The following is a 20,657-nucleotide window of genomic DNA, read 5'->3' on the forward strand; positions in this document are numbered from 1 at the left end:
ATGGCCTCACCAAGGACAATAACCATTGTGGCCCTCTCTTTTGCTCTGGGTTTATTTTTCGTGTTCATGGGGACCATTAAGCTCACCCCCAGACTAAGCAAGGATGCGTACAGTGAAATGGTAAGTAGCATGGGATGTTGACTGTGATGGGGTCGCAGCTGGCGGGGTAAAGGCCATTGTTCTGGGCTGGCTGTAGGCGCCACAGACACGAACAAAGTGTGGAGCGTTGACCTAAATAGTAAAACATACCATGTCTCGATTGTCACTACTTCTGCAAATCAACATTGAAGCATCTGTTTTCCGGTGCTGAAAGACTATATGATATATTAGACCTGCTGCAGTCACCATGTTAACACATAAGCGCGGCCGATATACTGTAAATTAAAGTGAATAATGAATCAGTAATAACAAAGGTGCATCCATATATCGTTGTGAATGCATAAACCTTAAGAAACGGGTCTGTTAGCCAGTTAACGCTAAAGCAGAGGGGTGGATGCGGCTTGTCCACTTGTGTAAAAAGATGCACAGAAACGTGCAGGATATTCTGCGGGAGTGGAAGTGCATGCTGTTTATTCGTTGCTGTTAAATGTGTTGGAGCTGCTAAGATTTTTGTTTCATACTAATAACTTGGCAGCTGAAGAAAGAGCAATGGCGGCGCATTCGAGCAATTTCTGTGAGATGAACCTGCGGGTGCTGATGTTGAAACTTCCTGTGTGGAGCATGATGGGATGCCTGTATCCCTAAACGTATGCTCATGAGCTCAATGGTTATTTATATTAATTCATTTGTCTACACAATAAAGACTAATGAGCTAAATACTCCTTGTGAACAATGATAATTAACTATGGATGCTGCTGTATGCCTAACAAATTACCCATCCTGACAAAGTCTTGCGGAAGTTGAACACTTGGACCTCACTAATGGATTTGTATTTTTTCATTCTTTTTTGTTGTTTCAGAAAAGGGCATATAAGAGCTATGCCAAGGCATTGCCAGGCTTGAAGAAGATTGGGATCAGCTCAGTGCTGCTTCGTAAGATCATCGGCTCCCTGGAAGTGGGCTGTGGAGTGGTGCTAACCCTAGTTCCAGGCCGGCCGAAGGATGTGGCCAACTTCTTGCTCTTGCTGGTCATGCTGGCTGTTCTGTTTTTCCATCAGCTAGTAGGAGATCCCCTGAAACGGTACGCCCACGCTCTAGTTTTTGGTATTCTGCTCACATGTCGACTGCTTATTGCCCGCCAGAGTGATGACCGGCCGGAACGTGAGGACAGCAGAGAAGAGCAGCACATCAATGATCAGGAAAAGAACAAAGTCAAGCAATCTTAAGATCCTATATCACCTTGATCCATGCAACACTGAAGGGAACCTAGTGAGCTCCTTTGGATTGTAGTAATTCAAAATTTGAAGGAAACACACTCCTAGTAATAATTTCCCTCACACACATTGTCCTGTCCGGCTGGATGACTGATAAAGCTCACCTACTCCTCTGCACTCTTTAACTGTGAAACTATGAACTCCTGACCCATAGGTCCTCTACATAACTGTGGACAATCATATCTGTGGAAACTGATAAACCCAGCTCATTGTCACACTAGTTGATCCAGTGTCCCATTTATTTCAGTTTGACACTGTGTTAAATGTTTTTTACACATATGAATTTCATTGGTTCTGAGTTTATTTGAGAATGCTGTTTTCATGAGTCTTTGTAATTTGTTTTTATACTGTAAGAGAAATGTTAAGGAATTTTAAGCATGTTTAATTTGGTTAATTACAATACATAAACCAAAAAAACACTGTAGAAATAACTGTACCAATTATACATCGGCTAGTATTACATATCTAGTTGTTATTTTGGTGCAGTGTTAATAAAATGGTTACTTCAAAGGAAAACAATACATATAGATCCTCATTCATTTAACATTTAAGTAAAATTTTGTGAACATTCACGTTACATCCTTCCTGAAATAAGCAGAATATCCTCTTTCTCCTTTCGGCTCTGTGATCACAGTGAAGTTAAGGTGAAGACAGCAGCTGCTGTTTCATAAGTCAGCTGTTTGCTTGAACAACATAATGTCACAAGAATAAATTCTTGCCTGATGGAAATAAAATTTTACAATTTTTCACAACTGAAGTCTTAAGCATAAATTCTACTCATAATTTTGGACTTATTTTTTTCTCTAAGAATATTGAAACAATTCCTACTGCAGGTCAAAAGCTGTCAATATTTCTGTAAACGATGTACCGATACCTAAAATAAAGACTTTAAAGTGAGATGGACTATTAATTGTGATTTATTAGCAAAATTTTTCGGTTAACTAACGCTTAATTTACGCAAGAATTCTTGTTGAGGTACTCCACAAGAGGCTTTTTTTTTCCCAGAAAAAGTGCATTATCCATCCCTAACGAAAAAAAAATAACTGGTCCCCTGGTCAAAGATTTAAATATAATTTATGCACAAGGGTCTGTTCAGTGTTTTGCCCTCAATAGAAGCTGAGGTATTTTGTGCACCCCTTCCAAATTAAACTGGACAGGGTATCAGTTGCAGTTTCAACGTTAGGAAGGCAGCAGTAAGCGTAATAAAATTGCATTTTGAACATTTCAAAAAAGGTTACAGCTTTACAAACATGGCATTGTTAAAAAATAAATAAGAAAAAAAACTCTGCATTTTTATTATTTTTCTCACCAAATTGTGTAGTAGGACTTCACAGTGTAATGTTTTTAATTTTCTTTAAACAATAGATTTTTTATATCCATGCTTAGGGAATATATCAATCATTCCTCACAAGTTCCTGGATGTTTTTTTTTTTTTGATAGGGTTGACAGATTCTAATAATTAGATTAATTTGGGCTTAATCTCGGCTACTTGTGGATCAGCTTGGATCAGACTGCCTCAAAGTCATGTACTGCAGATATAGTTCAGAGGTCTATTAGGCACGAGTTCCAGCAAGTTCTTGTGAGAGGCCGATGTGGCTCACTGGGTGAAAAGCAAATCAAGAAAAACAATTGATCAAAAATAAACAGACAAAAAAACCCCCCAAAAAAACAGATATGGGTTTTGGACTTATACAGTCTATGGTTTTGGCTGATGGATTTGTGAATGAGTTTTGGCAAAAAAAAAAAAAAAACCCTGGCACCTGTGATAATTTGGACCATATTCCGTTCAAAATTGTTCCACTGTCCAACTCATGTATGATGCTTGACAATGAGAAGAAAGAAAGAAAGAAAGAAAGAAAGAAAGAAAAAAGAAATAAAGAAAGAAAGAAAGAAAAAGAAAAAAGAAAGAAAGAAAGAAAGAAAGAGCGGAGAACAACCGGATAACGTACTCACTAAAAGACTACAATTCACACAAATCAACTGAGCGGAAATCAACAGTGCGCAAGCGCAGAGCAAACGGTCGCGCGGATGATTTGAGTTTTGTTCGAATGGACGACGTAGAGGGGAGAACGTTGTAAGCCAACAATGTAGAGATGGCAACAGCGCTGATATTGTCAGAATCAGATCAGTCGTCTCAAAGCGATTCATCTTTGTCCAGTCGGAGCATTAACAGAAGTCTGAGACTCGCTGAAAAGGAGAAGAGGAAAAACGAGGCAGAGGACCCGTTTGTTCTGGCCCTGAAGTACTTTTCTGAAGGTAAGATAGTCGGGTATGTAGTAGTTGGCAGTCCTTAATTTTAACAACCAGGGCTGAGGGATAAATCTATATAAATAGTTAAAATTGGTGTTAGTTTATTGTTGCTGATGAAAATTGGGATTACTAACACCTTCAGTTTTGTTTTACGTTTTATTTATTTTATTTTTTACATATCAGTCCCCAGCGCTTTCCTTGGGCTTCCGTAGTTACTGCCTGGCTTCCCGTATTCCACATAAACATACGAAACAAAAACAAAAAACACAGGAAGAACATTACGGCTGACACTAAGATGATCACATGTGTTTGGATGAAACTGGAAGTGCTCAACTATATCAACTCATAAGCTCGAGGATCACACCAATCCTCAGCAATTTTGAGATGGTGATTTTATGGTCATTGTGTGTGTGGGTGTTTACCTATCGATGCTGGCTAATAAACATGGTAAAGGGGGTGTGTGTGTAATAATTTCCACGTATGTGTTTAGCATAGTCTGAATGATATTTTTACATGGAAAAACAGGACATTTTGCACTTTTTACTTTTAAGTTATGCAATGGTACCCAGTCTCAGAGTTGTGTGTGCATCAAAGTGATGTGATCTCATTTTTCCATCTAGTTGAAGCTGGTACTCCTGTAATTGGGAATGATGAGGTGGACAGGAACCTGGTGTTTGTGGAGAAAGTGGCCTTCAGCAATGGCCTTTCCCCAGAGGCCATTTCTGTCATGCTGGAATTTGCTATGAGCCTCCGTATGGGTAAGACTGTCACTTAGTACAGAATGTGGATTTTATGTTAAACAGTTTTTCTAAAAAGAAATAAATAAATAAACTGCTTGTAAATGTAGAGAAAACAATTATGATCTTAAGATGTAATAGGATGTAATGTTTGGGATAGATATCTACATCACAGCTATGTTGTGGTGCTCTTTAGACAGACTACCCATTTATCACAGCTAATAGTCACCAGACTAGTTACGGATGATATTATCACATGTCTCATCAATAATTTTAAACCTCAGCGGAAAAGTCTTGATACTTTTAAGAATACACATGTATGTGTGTATATATATATATATATATATATATATATATATATATGCTATAATCCTGCTGCCAGATATTGATGGATGCAGCTTTTTAATGTTTTTTGGAACTACATGTTTGATTTTTTTTTTAAAAATGATTTTGAGAACTAAGGGGTTTCTCCAGCCTCTAAGCCACTGCTGCACTTCATGGAGAGGACTGAGTCATTCAGTGCAGATGATGTCACACCTATGGAACCCTGCAGTGGTCAAAATACAATAAACTCATATAGATTTTCTTCTTCATTTGGCTTTGACATTGCGAAATGCTTTTAAACTTCTGCAGAAAACAAATTACATCCACACAAGAACAAATTCCACATTTTATTCAACTTTGTCCAATGTTGCAATTCTGTCTGTGTGTACCAAAGCATAGGTTCCTACATCCAGTCTTTACATTTGCTCACTTTTTTCCTAAACTTTTGGTATTATCTGTGCAGGCACTAGTATATGTGTGCGGGTGTTGAAGTGTCTAATTCCTGCCTCTGTGGTGCCAGAGGAGGCTGTTGTTCGAGCAGTGGTTTGGCTAACTGTTGGAAATTTACCCATTAGCACTCAGGTAGGTGGAAATGTACACTTGAGAATATCAAACATTTAGAATGAAAATTTGATACTTTGATTACATGAAAAATATAGTTTGGTTGGATTAACATCCCTTTACATTTTATTTATTTATTTTTTTTTTTTTTACAATGTTCTGAGTGAAAGTTTACATAAATGACTCGCTTTGTGTATATTTTGTCTTTACTTGATACATAATTTTCAGGTTCTTTTCATAAAGTGGACGTTGACTGTATTTGACATGATTGATGGAAAAGATCAACTTCGAGCTATTTATGGCTTCATCTTCAGCCTCATCACAGAGGAAAATCTGGTACGTGACTGGTAGTCCTTGCATTGCTATGATGTAACAACTTGTATATTATTCATTCCAACATGTTTGGTTCATTGGGTACACTCAGATTCAGACATTATATGTTGTTTTAAGAAGCTTTGTAAAACCTCAGGCATTCTGGACTACAGACTGTCCACAGTTTTTTTCAGCCACTGGAAAGGAAAGTAAAAAACTGAGAATTTAATACTTGATAATAGTTGATTTAAAAAAAAAAGAAAGAATTTGTATTGATGAAATGATAAAACCTCATTGCAAAAAAGAGAACAAGGTGTGATAGACTAGCCTAAAACCAAACAAGTTGTCTTTCTGTGTTTTATCAGTCTGATCAATGAGTCTTTCATATTGCTGTCTGTAAATACTAACTGGGAGAATCTTCTCTCTCTCACACACACAGACACATCTGTTGCACATAGAATACTACAACTACTTCGGTAGTTCTTAAGATAAGCACATACTTATCAGTACAGTTCTCACACATACTGACCTGGGTCTTATGACCCTGATGTAAGAGTCAGGCATGTATATGAACACTATGGTTGAGGGGTTTCCACCCAAACTGCGTTGGTTTTGGTTAGCCACTCACCTAACGTTATAGTTCTATGCTTAAGTTGAACACATTGTAAGGAGAGAAAATAAAACCCTCAAATGCGGATGTTCAGATTAGATCAGACTCAAAAGTTAAATAAATGCATATTTTGAATCTAGTTAAGAACAAAATGCCTCATAGCTGGGGGCTTTGCAAGAAACAAGTCTACTGTACAGTCATATCAGTCCTATATGAAATTAGGATTTACGTGTTTTATGCTAACTATCATTGAAGCCTACCACATAATTAGGAAAGGCAAATTTGTCATTTTAGTGACTTAATAAAGCATTAAAAATACATTAAAACAAACTTGAAAAAGACATAACAAATAAAAACAGAAAATGCTAAATTGATGCAGACAGAATGCATGAAATGAAGAGTGTAAGGATAAATGAAAGCTTTGTATTGATATACCTTTTTTTTTTTTTTTTTTTGTATGTTGGATGCTACTGGCATAAATGGCATGCAAGTTAATCAAATCATATTTTGCCATATTTTCAGTGTCCTTTCATTTGCCATCTCTTGTACCTTTTGACCAGAAAAGAAAGTGGTAAGTCATTTTTTTTTATTTTTATGCCTTGAATATGAGCCGTACACTATGTGCTGTACATGCTGTTCCTCTTATTTTTTTTTTCTTTAAGTGTATTCCTTGTTCTACTTGCTGTATTTTCCACTTTATTATTCCCCTTTTTTTTTTTTTTTTACTTTTGTCATCACTTCTGAGGATTTAACTGCAGCCTTTTGTGTTTATTGCAGTTCGTGTCTTCAGAGTCAGGAAGCTACTGGAGCTGCAATCTAAACTGGTAAACATCAACTGATTTGAATGCATTTGAACCCCTTTTTTTTTTTTTATTGGAAAAGACATCTCGCAACTTGTGGAGTGGGATTTTATTTGTTGGTCTTGTTTATTTGTACCTTATCCATGTTTATCAGTTTTCAGACCAGCTTGTCAATATGTTTAAACCCTCAATCACAAAATCACAATAAAAAGGAATAATCTATGTCAGACACTTAGACTGTATTACAGTCATCAGCAAAATGATTTAACATGGGATATCCCATCGTTTACCACTGCATGGGAAATCCCATAGTCATCCTGTAAGAAAATAATATTAAACTTTATTTATAAATAGCACTTTCCTTCACAGTGTAACAAAGAGTCTAAAAGATGATGTGGCCAAATGGCGTGCTAAAAAGTGAACTATGAAGAATGAATGAAATCATTTACAAAAAAGAAGAGACTTGCATGTCCAGAGGGTAGAGAGTTCCTGAACATCAAAAAGCCTAATCCATCTTTCTCATCAGCAGCAACTTGAGTGTAATCACCAGACCTTTATCCACAGTTCTCAGTGGCCATGAGGGCACACACCAGGTCAATAGGTCTAAGATTTATTTGAGAGCAAAGCCATTTATGGCTTTGAAAGCGAGCTGTTTGATTTAAAATCAATATGAAATTTAACAGAGGAGCCAGTGCAAAATGGAGGACACTGAGGCGATGCGATCATACCTCTTTGTCCTGGTAATGAATCAAGTGTCAGCAGCAGACAAAAGATCCCTGATACCTGTGTAAGGGGGATTACAGTAGTCCACAAAAGAATAAATAAAATTCCATTCTTCCTTTTTAGTTTTGTAGATCGAACGGAAAATCATGATTACTTTGGTAAACAGAATTGGCATCAAATATAAGACTGCAATTCATAACAGTTTACACAGTTTTAATGTGTAAAACACATAAAACGATCTCAGACTTATTGTCAAGTTTACAAAAGCTGAGGCCAGAAATGCAAATATCTGTCCCATTCTTTCCTCAGGGAAGACAGCCTTTCCTCCTGCACCTACTGTCACTTTATAAAGTGTTTTGCCCTGAACTGGTGACGCTCTCCATTCCATCCCGGATGAGGGTTTGTACATGCAAGTTAATGCAGCTGTAACATCATATGATCAAAGTGTATAAAATAAAACTGAAATGAGATATTATGAATTTTCTTACAGAGTGGGTTTAAGAACCACATTTCTCCCTGGAAATCAGCGCTGATTGGTGTCCAGAAGAGGAACGGCGTGCCGGCAGCATCAAGCATAAGTCTGGCCTTCATAATCAAAGATAAAACCAGCGATAGGAAAAGGGTACGTTGTCTGACAATGGTCTAACTGGGTTTCCATAGAAATCCTATAATTGCTGCCATTGTCATTGCAGCATTTGATCAACATGCTTTATCCATATAGAGTTCACCTTCAGGCTGGAGGTACTGTAGGTTTTCTCCACAGCTATTCACTTCTGCTCTGTTGAGTAAAACACTTCAGCATCAGTGCACAAAGCGACGTGGTAGGACTGTTAACCCAAGTACACTCCCAGATGTCTTCAGTATTTACATCACTGTTTTATCTGCATGTTTAGTTATTCGTTTTTCTTTTATCTTCCTTTTAAATTAGATTCAATTTCAGTTTTGGTGCCAAAAAATAGACAATGATGAAGTAATACATTTCAAATGTTTAAAACTTTAAATTGTCTGAATTAATAGATTTTTTTATTTGCTTTCATAGAAACGCTGCTGTCTGGAACTGCCGACACTGAGTATGATCACCAACAAAGAGCCTCAGACTGAGCAGACCTTTGGAAGGAAGGTGGTCCCCCTAGTGCATATACACTCCTTTGCCCAATTGTTGGAAAATATGCATCGTATTGAGGTGAGTTCAGTATCTGTCATGCTTGTAGCATGAAATGCTTTTTGTTTTTGTTTGTACAGTCAAAAAGGGGGTTCACTTTAGATTATGTTGTTGCAGAAAGCAATTTATCAATAAGGTTGTGATTATTATTATTATTATTATTATCATCATTATTATTATTGACCATGAACTTACAGCAATTGTGTATACTATTATACTATACCATTACTATTATACATTTCCGGGTTTCTCTAAACTTTTTGGCAAACTGAATGACAATTAAGTCAAGAATGTGAGAACTGCAGGGAAAATAATGCTATGATTACAAAGGGGGGCAGGAATAAATAAGTTTCTCGGACTTGATGATGACTTAATTGCTGCTTTTTGTATGTTGATATTTTAAAAAGAATTAAATAAAAAAAAAGCTCTTAATGTAGGGGGGTGAGATGCTTTAAAAGTTTCATAATGCTGCTGAAAAATTCTGCCAGTCACTTTATAGATGCGTACTTGCTTTTACATCCATCACTTGCTGGCCTAAACATGCCAGAACTTGCAAAGAAAGTTGTACTGCTGTTAAAACTGATTTTACAAATTTGGAAGTCGTCTTTAAAAGCTTGTCTTTAATGTACATGATTCTAATCAATTTAATGAACTCCTCACTGTCAGGTCCGTCATGCGCAGTAGTATGGAAATATGAAACATCTGAGAGATTGTACAAGATTTTATATTAAAAACACAAAAAAGCAGCCCGGTGCAGAGTCCCGCTGGTTAAGTAAAGAAAGAGACTATTAGAACTTTTTACTTCAGACCCTCTCCTCTTCCACCTCCTCCCTATTATCTTCTTCTCGTTGGTTTTATCATTATTCTAATCATCAGTTTGACATTTCATGCAGTCTTGAAAAACCACGTCTATCAAATTAATCTACCGAAGACCCTGAAATGGCATTATTGGCTGCATTAAAATGAATAAAAACCTAAGTTGTCGCTTTCTAGTGTGTTAAGAATCATTCTTGCTTACTTGCATTTGATAAAAGACTCAGACTGACCAGGACAACCTGAAAATAACACATCTGCTGATTCGGCACAATAATCACAGCTGTTGACCAGTTTAAGATAAATCTTTTCCTCTGATAAAAACTAATTGTCAAAATGCATAAATAGGAGTAAAACAAATGGCCTAGAAGAACTTATTAATGTGCTTAAATTGGAAAAAAAGTAACTTTGCTCTCAACTTTGAAAAATATACCATTTTACGGCCACTGAGTGGCGCTGTGTGACTGTTCTAATTCTGTCTGGACATCTGCACTTAACTTCCAGAGAAACCACAGCAGAGCTGGGCTATAGTTGTAATGGTTTAATTAGATAAGAGCATGAATCTAATTCATGCACAGACTGCTTGTCATTTGTTTCATTATTACTCTTTTACAGATTTCATCAGGCTTTTTATGTGTCCTGTGTGAGGAATGAAATCAAAAGACCAAAGATGTGATCTATCTCAATAAAGCAGCGAACAAAGTTGTAAAGCAAATAGTCATTTAAAGGGGATTTTCTATAAATGCCTATTTGCTCTGCAGATTCAGTGACCTGATAAACTAATATACATAATTTTAAATAGCTTTTACAGTTTTATGTGTCATGCAACATAAATTCACCTCTTTCACTGCTCACAAAGCCAACGGGAACAAGGAGGCTTTGGAGGCCAGTGGCACCAAATGTGTTTAAAGGCAGTAAGCTGTAGTCTGCCACGTGTCGGAGAAAAAAATGGATGGGAGCAATCTGTCACTGTCATAAAACTATTCGTTTGAGTCATTGACAAAAGATTATTGATACTCCCCTAACTGCCTGCGCTCGCTGTCAGAAGCAGAATGGTGCTTTCTCAGTTTAATGAGACAGTTGCTCTATAATTATTGAAGAGCTGAGTTGTGTCTTTTCACAGTCTGTCTTCTTTTTATTCTAATTTATTTATATTACTGACAAAGTTTCCATATTGAGAGGCAGCTGCTTGTGAACAGTAGGAGACAATATAAATTATCCATGTGGTGGAAGAAATGTCCCAGTGCTGTTATTATGAGGGTTACTACGACTTTTCTTTGTATTGTAAAGTTGACTCATGTAGTTACTCAGCATGTTTTTTACTTTTATTGGATCTCTGTTCTTGTTTTTACCAACTAATATGTTATTATTCAAGTCTTAAAGTCAACTTTTTCAACACTTTACCTCCACCAGCTGCCTGCTCAGATGGGCTCTCTGTTGGGTTCCAGTCTGGCTCTGCAGTACCTGGATTGTGTGCAGGATGAGTCGGCCATCCTACGCCTCAATTTCTGGCTAGGCTGCACTCTCCATGAAGGTGAGGAGAAGGGGGGAGGATGTGGTACAAAACGGCTGTATTATCTGCTATTCATACAACAGAGTTCACAAGCAAAGCTGACCTTGAGATGAACCATGTGTTACTTAAACTGGCAAATTAAAGAGACGCTTCTAGACAAGAGACTAAAGAGACCTTGCTGTGTGCTACTAAAATCTTCTGATATCTTTGCATTTCTTCAACTTTTTTTTACTTAATCAGTTTTTCTCATGTTTTTCTTTAGAGTTGCTGTTCTGCAGCGATGGAGGCGACGCGCAGAATTCAGAGGAAGCGATGCAGTTTTTGAACAAGTTGTTGTCTGCGCAGCACTTCCTCCAGGTGAGTTTTATTATCTCTATCACCAGATGTATTTTCTGCACTGCTCATTTGTTCGTTGCCTCCTCCATGCTTTGCAGTAACTAGTAAAAACACACTCGAGGACTGATTTCATTTTATCAATTTGTCATATTTTCCCAACCAGGAGGGTTTTTCCAGTTCTGATGCATTCCTCTACAAGTTCCTCAACGTCTGGGACGGCTCTCTTCTCCGTCCGCAGATCCTCGGCCTTCTGAGCAACATCCCTGTCATCCCAAGTTCACGTGAGTTTTGCCTCCGCAGATCACCATGTTGATGACCTTCTCCTCACAAATATTTTTCCTTCCTTATATGTCAAACACACTGATGAGGCCTTTCATAATGAGCCGGATGTTCGGAAATCATAAAGCCGATACAACTGTGACCTTTTTGTCTTCTGTGTTCAGAAATCGGAAGGCTTTTGTTTGAACCCCTCACACAGCTTTTCTTCACATCCTCACTATTTTTCAAGGTAGGATTTTTCTTTCTGAGGTGCAAGCAGAGCTGCTATGGCTCCTCTGGCTTTTAAGTTTGATATAAAATCTGTGGTAGTGTTTGTTTTATGTTCATAAAGCGCTCATTATACTGTAAGTCCTGTACAAATGCTGCATCTGAACCACTGTGTGCTCAGTGCTTTTCTACTGTGTGTCTGCAGTGTGGCCTGATGGAGTGTTTAAACAGTATGCTGTTGAAGTGGCTGACCTGGCACTCGGTTTACGCGCTGGAGGATGACCTGGACATCAGTCTCAACAGCCACACCTCTATGTAAGTCTCTTGTTTATGTTGAAAGGGTGGATGCAGATCTGAAACGCTTTCAGTTAGCGGAGAGGAGGGATGGAGTGGCATCTCCGCATTGTGGTTCCAACTGATTCGAGTGATCTTATTTTGACCAGCATCCCAATAAACTTTCTTTTCTGTGTTTTTGGTTTATTAAACACTCTAACTCAAACTTTATTGAAGATGAAATGAGGCCTTGCAGTCTGTTGAAGGATTTTAAAGCTCCCAACTTAAAGGGTGAAGTTGGTGTCGGTCATGTTGAATATCAAGGCTTCATCACAAATCCACAGAAATAGCTTCAGAAAGGACATAGATCTATTCTTATTCATTCTTGTTTAATGAAATTCCTTTATTTTTTTCCAGCTCTGAAAAAAATCACTAATTATAGATTGTTTGTGTCCAGGCTGTATTTGTCCTTTTATGCTGTAATGAATATTAACTGTGGCTGATGTGGGAGTTTTCCTTCAACTTACCTGAAACTAGAATAATGCCTCAAATGAAATCAGTCAGCTAGTATTAAAAGGATAACTCTCCGATCCTTCAAACTATCATAGTTCGAACACTGTAAGCTGGTGTATAACTTGGCATCAATTTCTATGTGCAAGTGTTGTGTATGTGTGTGTGTGTGTGTGTGACTCTGCTCTCTCTGTCCCAGAAACATAACTCTGTCGGGGTTCAAGGATTCAGTGATGGAGCTGGTTCACTTTGCGGGTCGTTTGGCCTCGGTGGGACTACAGCTTGAAGGCTGCCACTCTCTCCTCCTCAGCTTCATCCTGGAGTTCTATGAGACTGTAAGTGAGCTGCAGCTGCGATCATAGTCTGTGATTTTGTAAGTCAAGAGAGAAACTGAAGATTTTCTTCCGACAAAAGTGCTTTTTCATTAGTTTTGATTGATCAGGATGTTTCAGCCTCCCTGTGCAGCATGATGTGTGTGCGTTTCATAGACGAATAAATCATATCAAAAAGACTTTAAACCTTTTTGAGGTTTTCTAAATGTGATAAAATGATGAAATATTGTTAAACAAGTGACTTTTTTTTAGTTTATGCTGGTTGCTTGGCAACGTCTCGTAACATTTTGCGAAGACAAGCTTGAATAAGTGGGTAGGCTCCTTTTCCCTCGCCTAGTGCTCACTATGAGAACAAAAAGACGACTTTGGGAGCATAAACGATATTCCTCAGCTTTATTTGACCAAGCATAACAGTCTTAAGAGATCGGGATGCAATTACACGTCATATATCGTTGGAGTGTTACGTTTTTCAATGTTCACTACCAGCAGGTGACTTTATAATCCTCCTACACTCAGGTGTGTGACACATTCGTGAAGTTTGCCCTTCCCCTTATGGTGATGCCTCCACCAGGAGTGTTTTACCCAGCCCTGTTTGCCACCGACCCCACCAGCGTGGACAGATTGGCCTACATCATGCACAGGTGGGGAACTCCTACTTTCTCTGCTAACAGCCTGCTTTAAGCACATCTTGATACATATTTTTGCAACACGGTAAAGTGGGAAGTCGCATGCTTGTGCATACTTTAATGAAGGAAAAGAACTAGATCAAATTAGTCATTGCACTTTGCTGTTAATGTATGATTTATGATAACGACAGGCTAAGAAGCAGGACACATACGCTCTCCAATGCTTTTCTCTTTGCTTTTACCAAGTGAAATTTTAACACCATTTGAAATTCCAGGCTATAATAACACAAATCATTTATATTGCTTAGTAATTGACAACACTCCAGGGTTTTAGAATAGTTCAACCGGACCTATGTCTTAAAAAACATGACGAAGGAAAATTGGACCATAATTGCATTACGTTGTCTTGACACACTCTAGAGAATCGGAACTTTTGTAGTGATTAATGATACTTTTTTTTTTCTTGGTCAGGTACAAAGTGAACTTGATATCAGCGAAGACACAAGAGAAGCTGGCTGAGGTAAGGATGAGTGTGTGGGATTGTGTGAAAAAGATTGGCTCTATACACTGATCAGCGACTTGCTAATAGATTTATGTTTAAGGCGTATAGTTGTTTCACTGTCTTGTTTTATAAAGCCTTTAATTCGGTGTGGTAGATGTTTTATGTTCAGCATGTTTGTCCAGCTTTTCAGGAATCCACGCACAACTGCTTTAAGCTGATAACAATAATCTCCTCTCAGATGAGGATTTAAAAATGTTTATTTTAATTCAGCTGCTCCTGTGAGCTCTGACAGACAGCCAACACACTCTCCTGAAAATGTCACGGAGTCGTTTTATATGGAAACGTGAACTCGGTGAATGGTGAGCAAATCCAACATGACCGCAAAACTTCGACTTCCCTGTTCTCCAGCAGACCTTCCACATTAGTCGGCAGACTTTTCAGCAGTTCAACCACTACGTTGTTGTCATGGTGAACTGCCTGTGGAACTCCAGGATGTTTCATCCCAGCGATGACATTCAGGTGGGAGAGGAGCTACTTCTGAAAAGCAGAGTTCCAGACTACTGGACGAGCTTCGACCTCATCCACCACCCGGCTTTCGTGAGCTATGCAGTCGATTTTCACCAGAAAGTGAGTAATGCAGCCTCTGTGATTATTTTCCAAACTTTACACTGGTCAGGATGCAGATGTACCACGCGGTTTGATTCATGGACCTAAAGGCTAAACAAATTAGTATTAATGTGTCTTGCGCAGACAGCGCATTAATACAGAGGGATATTTTATTATTAATGGGCGCTGCACTGCATGAGACGGGGTTTTCATCAAGTTTAATTATCACCTACTTTATTTGGGGCTCAGACCACCCGCAGCATTGAGCAGTAATCTTGGGAGATACTGTGTTTTTTCTAACAATGAATATTAATATTCTCTTTATTAGTGTTGGCCGGACAGAAAGGACATGGACCTCAATTCCATAAAGGTATAAAATGTTCTCCTCTATTACAGATTACTGTAGATGTTCATCGTAGGTGTTTTAATGTGTCTTTCATGAGACTTTGTATGCTCCTGTGTGTGTGTGTGTGTGTGTGTGTGTATGTCACAGCATTCCAAGCCATGGAGCTGGTACCTGGAGTATCTGTTCACTCAGGGCTTTGATGGCCTTAAAGACTTTGTTCAGAGTAACATCAGCCGACAGGTGAAAGCAGGCGGTGGGCAGGGCGACACACAGCAGAGGTAGAAACTCAACCCTGCAGAGAAGGATCTTACCTTTTTTTTTTTTTTTTTTTTTTTTTTTAAAATAAAGACAATGTATATATTTTAATCTCTCTTTTTCAAGTGTGCTACTTGCACGCGAATATCTTATGTACATAGATTTTTTTAATGCTAAAGCAAGTTGAACTACTTACATTGCATGAATAGCGCCATGTAAATAAACAAATATTTGTGTCAATGAGGAAGGCAAACTGGTATGAATTGGTATGACATGGAATTTCCTCTAAAACAGCCTGTGTTGTAGGAGCTGATAGTCACAACTTTGTTGCATAGTCCTTAATAGACTGAAATAATAAATAATAAAACATTTCAACAATGCATTAATAAGCAAAACAGCATTGGCATACTATAATAACACTCTACATCACCCTGAGTAGCCTACATTAATGTCAACAACACTTGTAATTAGGTAAAGTAATTTGGCTATCAATCAGTTACACTTCCTGCTTGTTGGTAAATATGCTAAACAAAAAGGTATAAAGAGTTAAGCAAGCAAAATTCTCTGCTTTGGTAGAATCATGAATGACAGAAATGTACATGCCTACATATCAGCTGCCTGGTTCAATCAACCAGATTTCAGCATCATTAGTTATGTCAGTTACTGGATGCTTCTTTTACATCCTTTTTTCATAGAAAAAACAAGCAAAAAAAGCAAAAATCCAGATGTAAGTCTGTTTTGGAAATCATGGCCTAGTCTCAAGACGCCTCTGAACCATTGTATGAATACAGATTGTAGCTTCATAAAAAAAAATACAAGTTAAATGCGACCATCTGGATGGTTAATTTGCTCCTGCATCCTTTCTAAATAAACTGGGAGAGTCACAGCAAGTACCTGCTGTGATCAGTTTTCTGTCTGATGTGAATTCATTCTGAAATATTTGTCTTTTGCTGTTTTTGTGTTTGGATATTGTACACACTTCTTAATTTCACGATTTTCTTTTTACTGGGCAAGATTATGTCTGTTTAAACTCAAGCTGTCTCGCAGGTAGCCTAAAAATAATCCACTGCAACATTTGATTAGTTATTTTAAGAATCAGTTAAGCTGATAAGAGTCATGGAATGATTGTTGCATCCTGAAACGTGAAGTATCATCTAAGCTCTCAAATAGAGAATATTTACACTAAAACAATTATTGAAATCTGTTAGTTAACCACTAACCAGCTCACATTTTTACAAGCTCAGACATGTATTTATATAATCCTTGGCTCTCAAGCCTCTTCTGATCGCAGAAATCATTCATTCATTGTTCAGATCCTCAGAAAAGACAGGTAAGGACATCAGAACTTCGTGTAAGCTTTGGCTTTTTTACATATTTCAGCTCGCTGTCACAGATGATGAAGAATTGCAGTGAAGATGAGCTCTCTCAACATTGAGCCAAATTACTTTCAGACCCTTTTTTTTGTTGTTTTTGGACCAGGCTCCATGTGAGCTGTGACTTGAGCCAGAGCCGCCCTCCTGCAGATCTCCCAACGCAAGTTTAAACTCGGCTCCCACTAAGCCCAGCAGACGCAACCTTTGGCGTTTGTTCACTGGTTGATGTGAATGAGCGGAGCCACTTTAGAAGAAAAAGCTTCCCTCTGATGCCAGTGGGAGAATCTCTCAGACTCCGCCGCCGGTGCAAATCTTCATCTCGCGCCGTTTCCCTCCTCTCCGCACTTTCCTCATGTCTCCGCTGCATTCACGGGAGTAGCTTCGCCAACACGGTTCACTGAGCCGGACCAGTCGTTCCCGAGCCAGATCCTCGCCGCAGGGAGAGAAAGGAAAAGGTAAGACTGTTGTTCAAGCCTGCTTGTGATGAATTGATTACTGCTGGAAAATGTATTTTGCTGGGAAGGCTGGGCAAACAGAGCAGCGTGCTGTGACAGCTCGCACATCGCCTTTGGGTTAGTTATGTTACTGAGCTTCATCCTGGTCACAGTTTTCAAGCGTGGATTTACAGAAAGGAGCGACCTCCTTGTGATGGACGGAGTCTTCCCGATGAGCCCCCCCCCCCCCCCCCCACCGTTTTCATGCGCGCCTCTGGAAAAATGCACCAACTGGATGTTTGAACAGTCTCCCCTCTTTTGTTGACTTCTCTGTCAGTGTGAGCACTTGGAACAATGCGATCCACGCACCGTGGTTCTGCTTTCACTAACAGTGGCTGAGAGGAAGTACATGTAGGGACGCTGTGTGGACTTTGTCCTGTGGAGTCCGACGCGTCTTCCAGGGAAGTCTCACTCCCTGCAGAATTTAATCAGCATTTTTCTGGTGGGCTTCTCCTCTTCATCAATTTGTCTGCGTGGAGACTGACGTGTTTAGCTGGATTTGAACTCTTGGATGTGGCGAAGAATCGTGGGTGCGATGACACGCTGTGCGTCTTGAGCCCCGACGTGTTTTTTTGAGGGGCTCCACGATGCAACACTGTGGGGAATTTCAGGGAACTGTTTTGGAAGCGTTTTCTGTAGGTGTGAAGTTATTGCAGCAACCCACAAACTGATCCCCATAATCTTTAATGGTCTCACTAACTACAGTAAACTTAGTTGTCACATATGATTGACTTGTACAGTTATGAGTTTTAAATATTCAATTCAATTCAATTCAACTTTATTTATATAGCGTCGAATCACGGCAATGCCATCTCAAGACGCTTTACAGACAGAGGGGAAAACATAATGAAGGCCAATTCATAACAGCCTATATAAGGAAACCAACAGATTGAGTTGAGTCCAACTCAATCTCCCATCCTGAGCAAGCACACTGGCAACAGTGGGAAGGAAAAAACTCCCTTTTAACAGGAAGGAAACCTCCGGCAGAACCCGGCTCAGGACAGGCAGCCATCTGCCTCTGCTGTGTGGGGGGAAGAGGACAGAAAGACAACAGACAACAGGAACTGCTACTCCCGGCCAGGGAGACCTGCTGAGACAGGAGACATACATGTTAATGATGCAACACTGTTATGTTATGATGCAGCACTAAGATCAAGCAAGATAAGTACGGACACAAGTCCTTTGTCTGAGGCCATAAGAAGGTCATTGGTAACTTTCACCAATGCTGTCTCAGTGCTATGATGAGCTCTAAATCCTGACTGAAACTCCTCGCATAAATTATTTCTGCTCAGGTGGGCATGTAGCTGAGCTGAAACTATTTTCTCCAGAATTTTGGACATAAACGGGAGGTTAGATATAGGTCTATAATTTGCTATCACCTCTGGATCCAGAGATTGCTTTTTAAGTAAAGGCTTGATTACAGCAGTTTTAAATGATTGTGGTACATATCCTGTCACTAAAGACATATTGATAAGATTTAGTAGTGATGTATTAATTAAAGAGAAAATGTCCTTAAAGAGGCTCGTTGGGAGAGGGTCTAAGATACAGGTGGATGGTTTAGATGAAGCTATTATTTTAGTTAATTCAGAGGGTTGGACAGGACAGAAACTATTTAGACACAAGTCAGATCCTGGTTCTAAGGATGCTTCGGAGACCACAACAGGCTCAACATTATAGGTAGAAGGAAGAGTATTGTGAATTTGATCTCTAATAGTGTCAATTTTATTCCTGAAAAAATACATGAAATCATCACAGCTAAGTGAGAAAGGAATACATGGCTCCACAGCGCTCCGGCTCCTAGTAAGCCTAGCTACAGTGCTGAAAAGAAACCGAGGGTTGTTTTTGTTTTCCTCTATCAATGATGAATAATAAGCTGTTCTTGCCGTACGTAAGGCTTTTTTGTATACGCTTAAACTTTCTTTCCAGGTTAAGTGAGACTCCTCTAGTCCTGATGAACGCCATCTGTTTTCCAAACGCCTTGATGCCTGTTTTAGAGCTCGAAGCTGGGAATTAAACCAGGGAGCCTTCATAATCTTACCTAATTTCTTCTTCTTTAGGGGAGCAACATTATCCAAGGTTGTACGCATTGAAGCTGTTATAGTATCAGCATGTTGATCAATCTGAGCAGGAGTAAGGGTTAAAGGGGGACTCTCAGTCATGCTAACACATGGTAGAGGTGAAAAAATTGATTCAATTGATTGTTTAAATTTTGTAATATTATTGTCTGATAAACATCTACTATAGTAGAATTTATTTTTGGTCAGTGAGTAATCAAATAAAGTGAATTCAAAGGTTAACAAGAAGTGATCGGACAAGACAGGGTTTTGAGGAAATACTTTGAGCTTATCAGTCTCAATACCATATGTTAGAACAAGATCAAGAGTATGGCCATGAGAGTGAGTGGCTCCATTGACATTTTGTGAAAACCCAATTGAGTTTAGAATAGAGCTAAAGGAAATGTTTAAACTATCATTTTCAACGTCAACATGAATATTAAAATCACCTAGTACAATGACCTTATCAGTAGTCAGCACTAACTCAGACAAGAGATCAGAGAATTCGGTCAGAAACTCAGAGTAAGGTCCAGGTGGGCGATACACTAATGCTAAAAGGAGCGGTTTCTCTGAATTCCATTTTGGATGAGATAAATTTAATGTCAGGAATTCAAAGGATTTATAGTTAGTTTTGTGCTTAGGATTAATTAAAAATTCTGACTTAAAAATAGCTGCAACACCTCCTCTGCCTGTAGTTCTAGGAATGTGAAAGTTTAAATAGTTAGCTGGCGTAGCTTCATTAATACTAACATAATCCTCTTGCTGTAACCAGGTTTCCGTAAGACAGAATAAATCAATGTGGTGATCACCTATCAAGTCATTGACTAATAAAGACTTATTTGGGAGGGATCTAATATTCAGTAGGCCACACTTTATTGTCTTATTTTCAGATTTTATTAGATCCATTGTTTTTATTTTTATGAGGTTTTCACGATTAACCCCAGAAGTGTTTTTGTGTTTAATTCTTACTGCTGGGAAGTTGTATAGATGTCCCGGCTTGGAAAGGACTCCATATTTAATTTACAAAAAATAGAAGAAAAGAAAGGAAATTATTTTACCTGACAGATCTTTAATCTTTGATGGTTTATGGCTCAGCTCAGGAAAAAACTGGTGATCTCTTGATACATTAAGCGGTTTAGTTAAGCGTTAAAAAGGATCAGCACCTTCCCAAAAAGGGGCTTGAAGTGACACCATGTCTCCTAGAGATATTCTTCCCTAAAGAAGATTTGTACATTGTCATTCAGCAGGACCTTTCTGAATTAACTTTGCTATTTAAAGAAGCTTTAG

General features: G+C 38.7%; 2 protein-coding genes across 2 annotated transcripts; both read left to right on the forward strand.

Annotated features, from left to right (window-relative positions):
• On the forward strand, positions 1-1,324 carry tmem35 (transmembrane protein 35; the record flags this gene model as incomplete). Its single annotated transcript, XM_079249542.1, has 2 exons — positions 1-120; positions 959-1,324. The coding sequence occupies 2 exons, from the start codon at positions 1-3 to the stop codon at positions 1,322-1,324; spliced, it is 486 nt and encodes a 161-aa protein (XP_079105668.1).
• A 2,141-nt stretch (positions 1,325-3,465) lies between these two features.
• cenpi (centromere protein I) lies at positions 3,466-15,476 on the forward strand (the record flags this gene model as incomplete). Its single annotated transcript, XM_079249480.1, has 20 exons — positions 3,466-3,628; positions 4,243-4,380; positions 5,147-5,265; positions 5,473-5,580; positions 6,689-6,737; positions 6,944-6,990; positions 7,999-8,088; positions 8,180-8,311; positions 8,729-8,872; positions 11,078-11,198; positions 11,440-11,534; positions 11,677-11,794; positions 11,957-12,021; positions 12,205-12,314; positions 12,982-13,117; positions 13,631-13,755; positions 14,212-14,260; positions 14,651-14,869; positions 15,177-15,218; positions 15,342-15,476. The coding sequence occupies 20 exons, from the start codon at positions 3,466-3,468 to the stop codon at positions 15,474-15,476; spliced, it is 2,205 nt and encodes a 734-aa protein (XP_079105606.1).
• Between the last annotated feature and the right edge of the window lie 5,181 nt (positions 15,477-20,657).

The sequence above is a fragment of the Telmatherina bonti genome (genome assembly GCF_933228915.1).
Source record: "Telmatherina bonti genome assembly, chromosome: 12".
Classification (NCBI taxonomy): Eukaryota; Metazoa; Chordata; class Actinopteri; order Atheriniformes; family Telmatherinidae; genus Telmatherina; species Telmatherina bonti.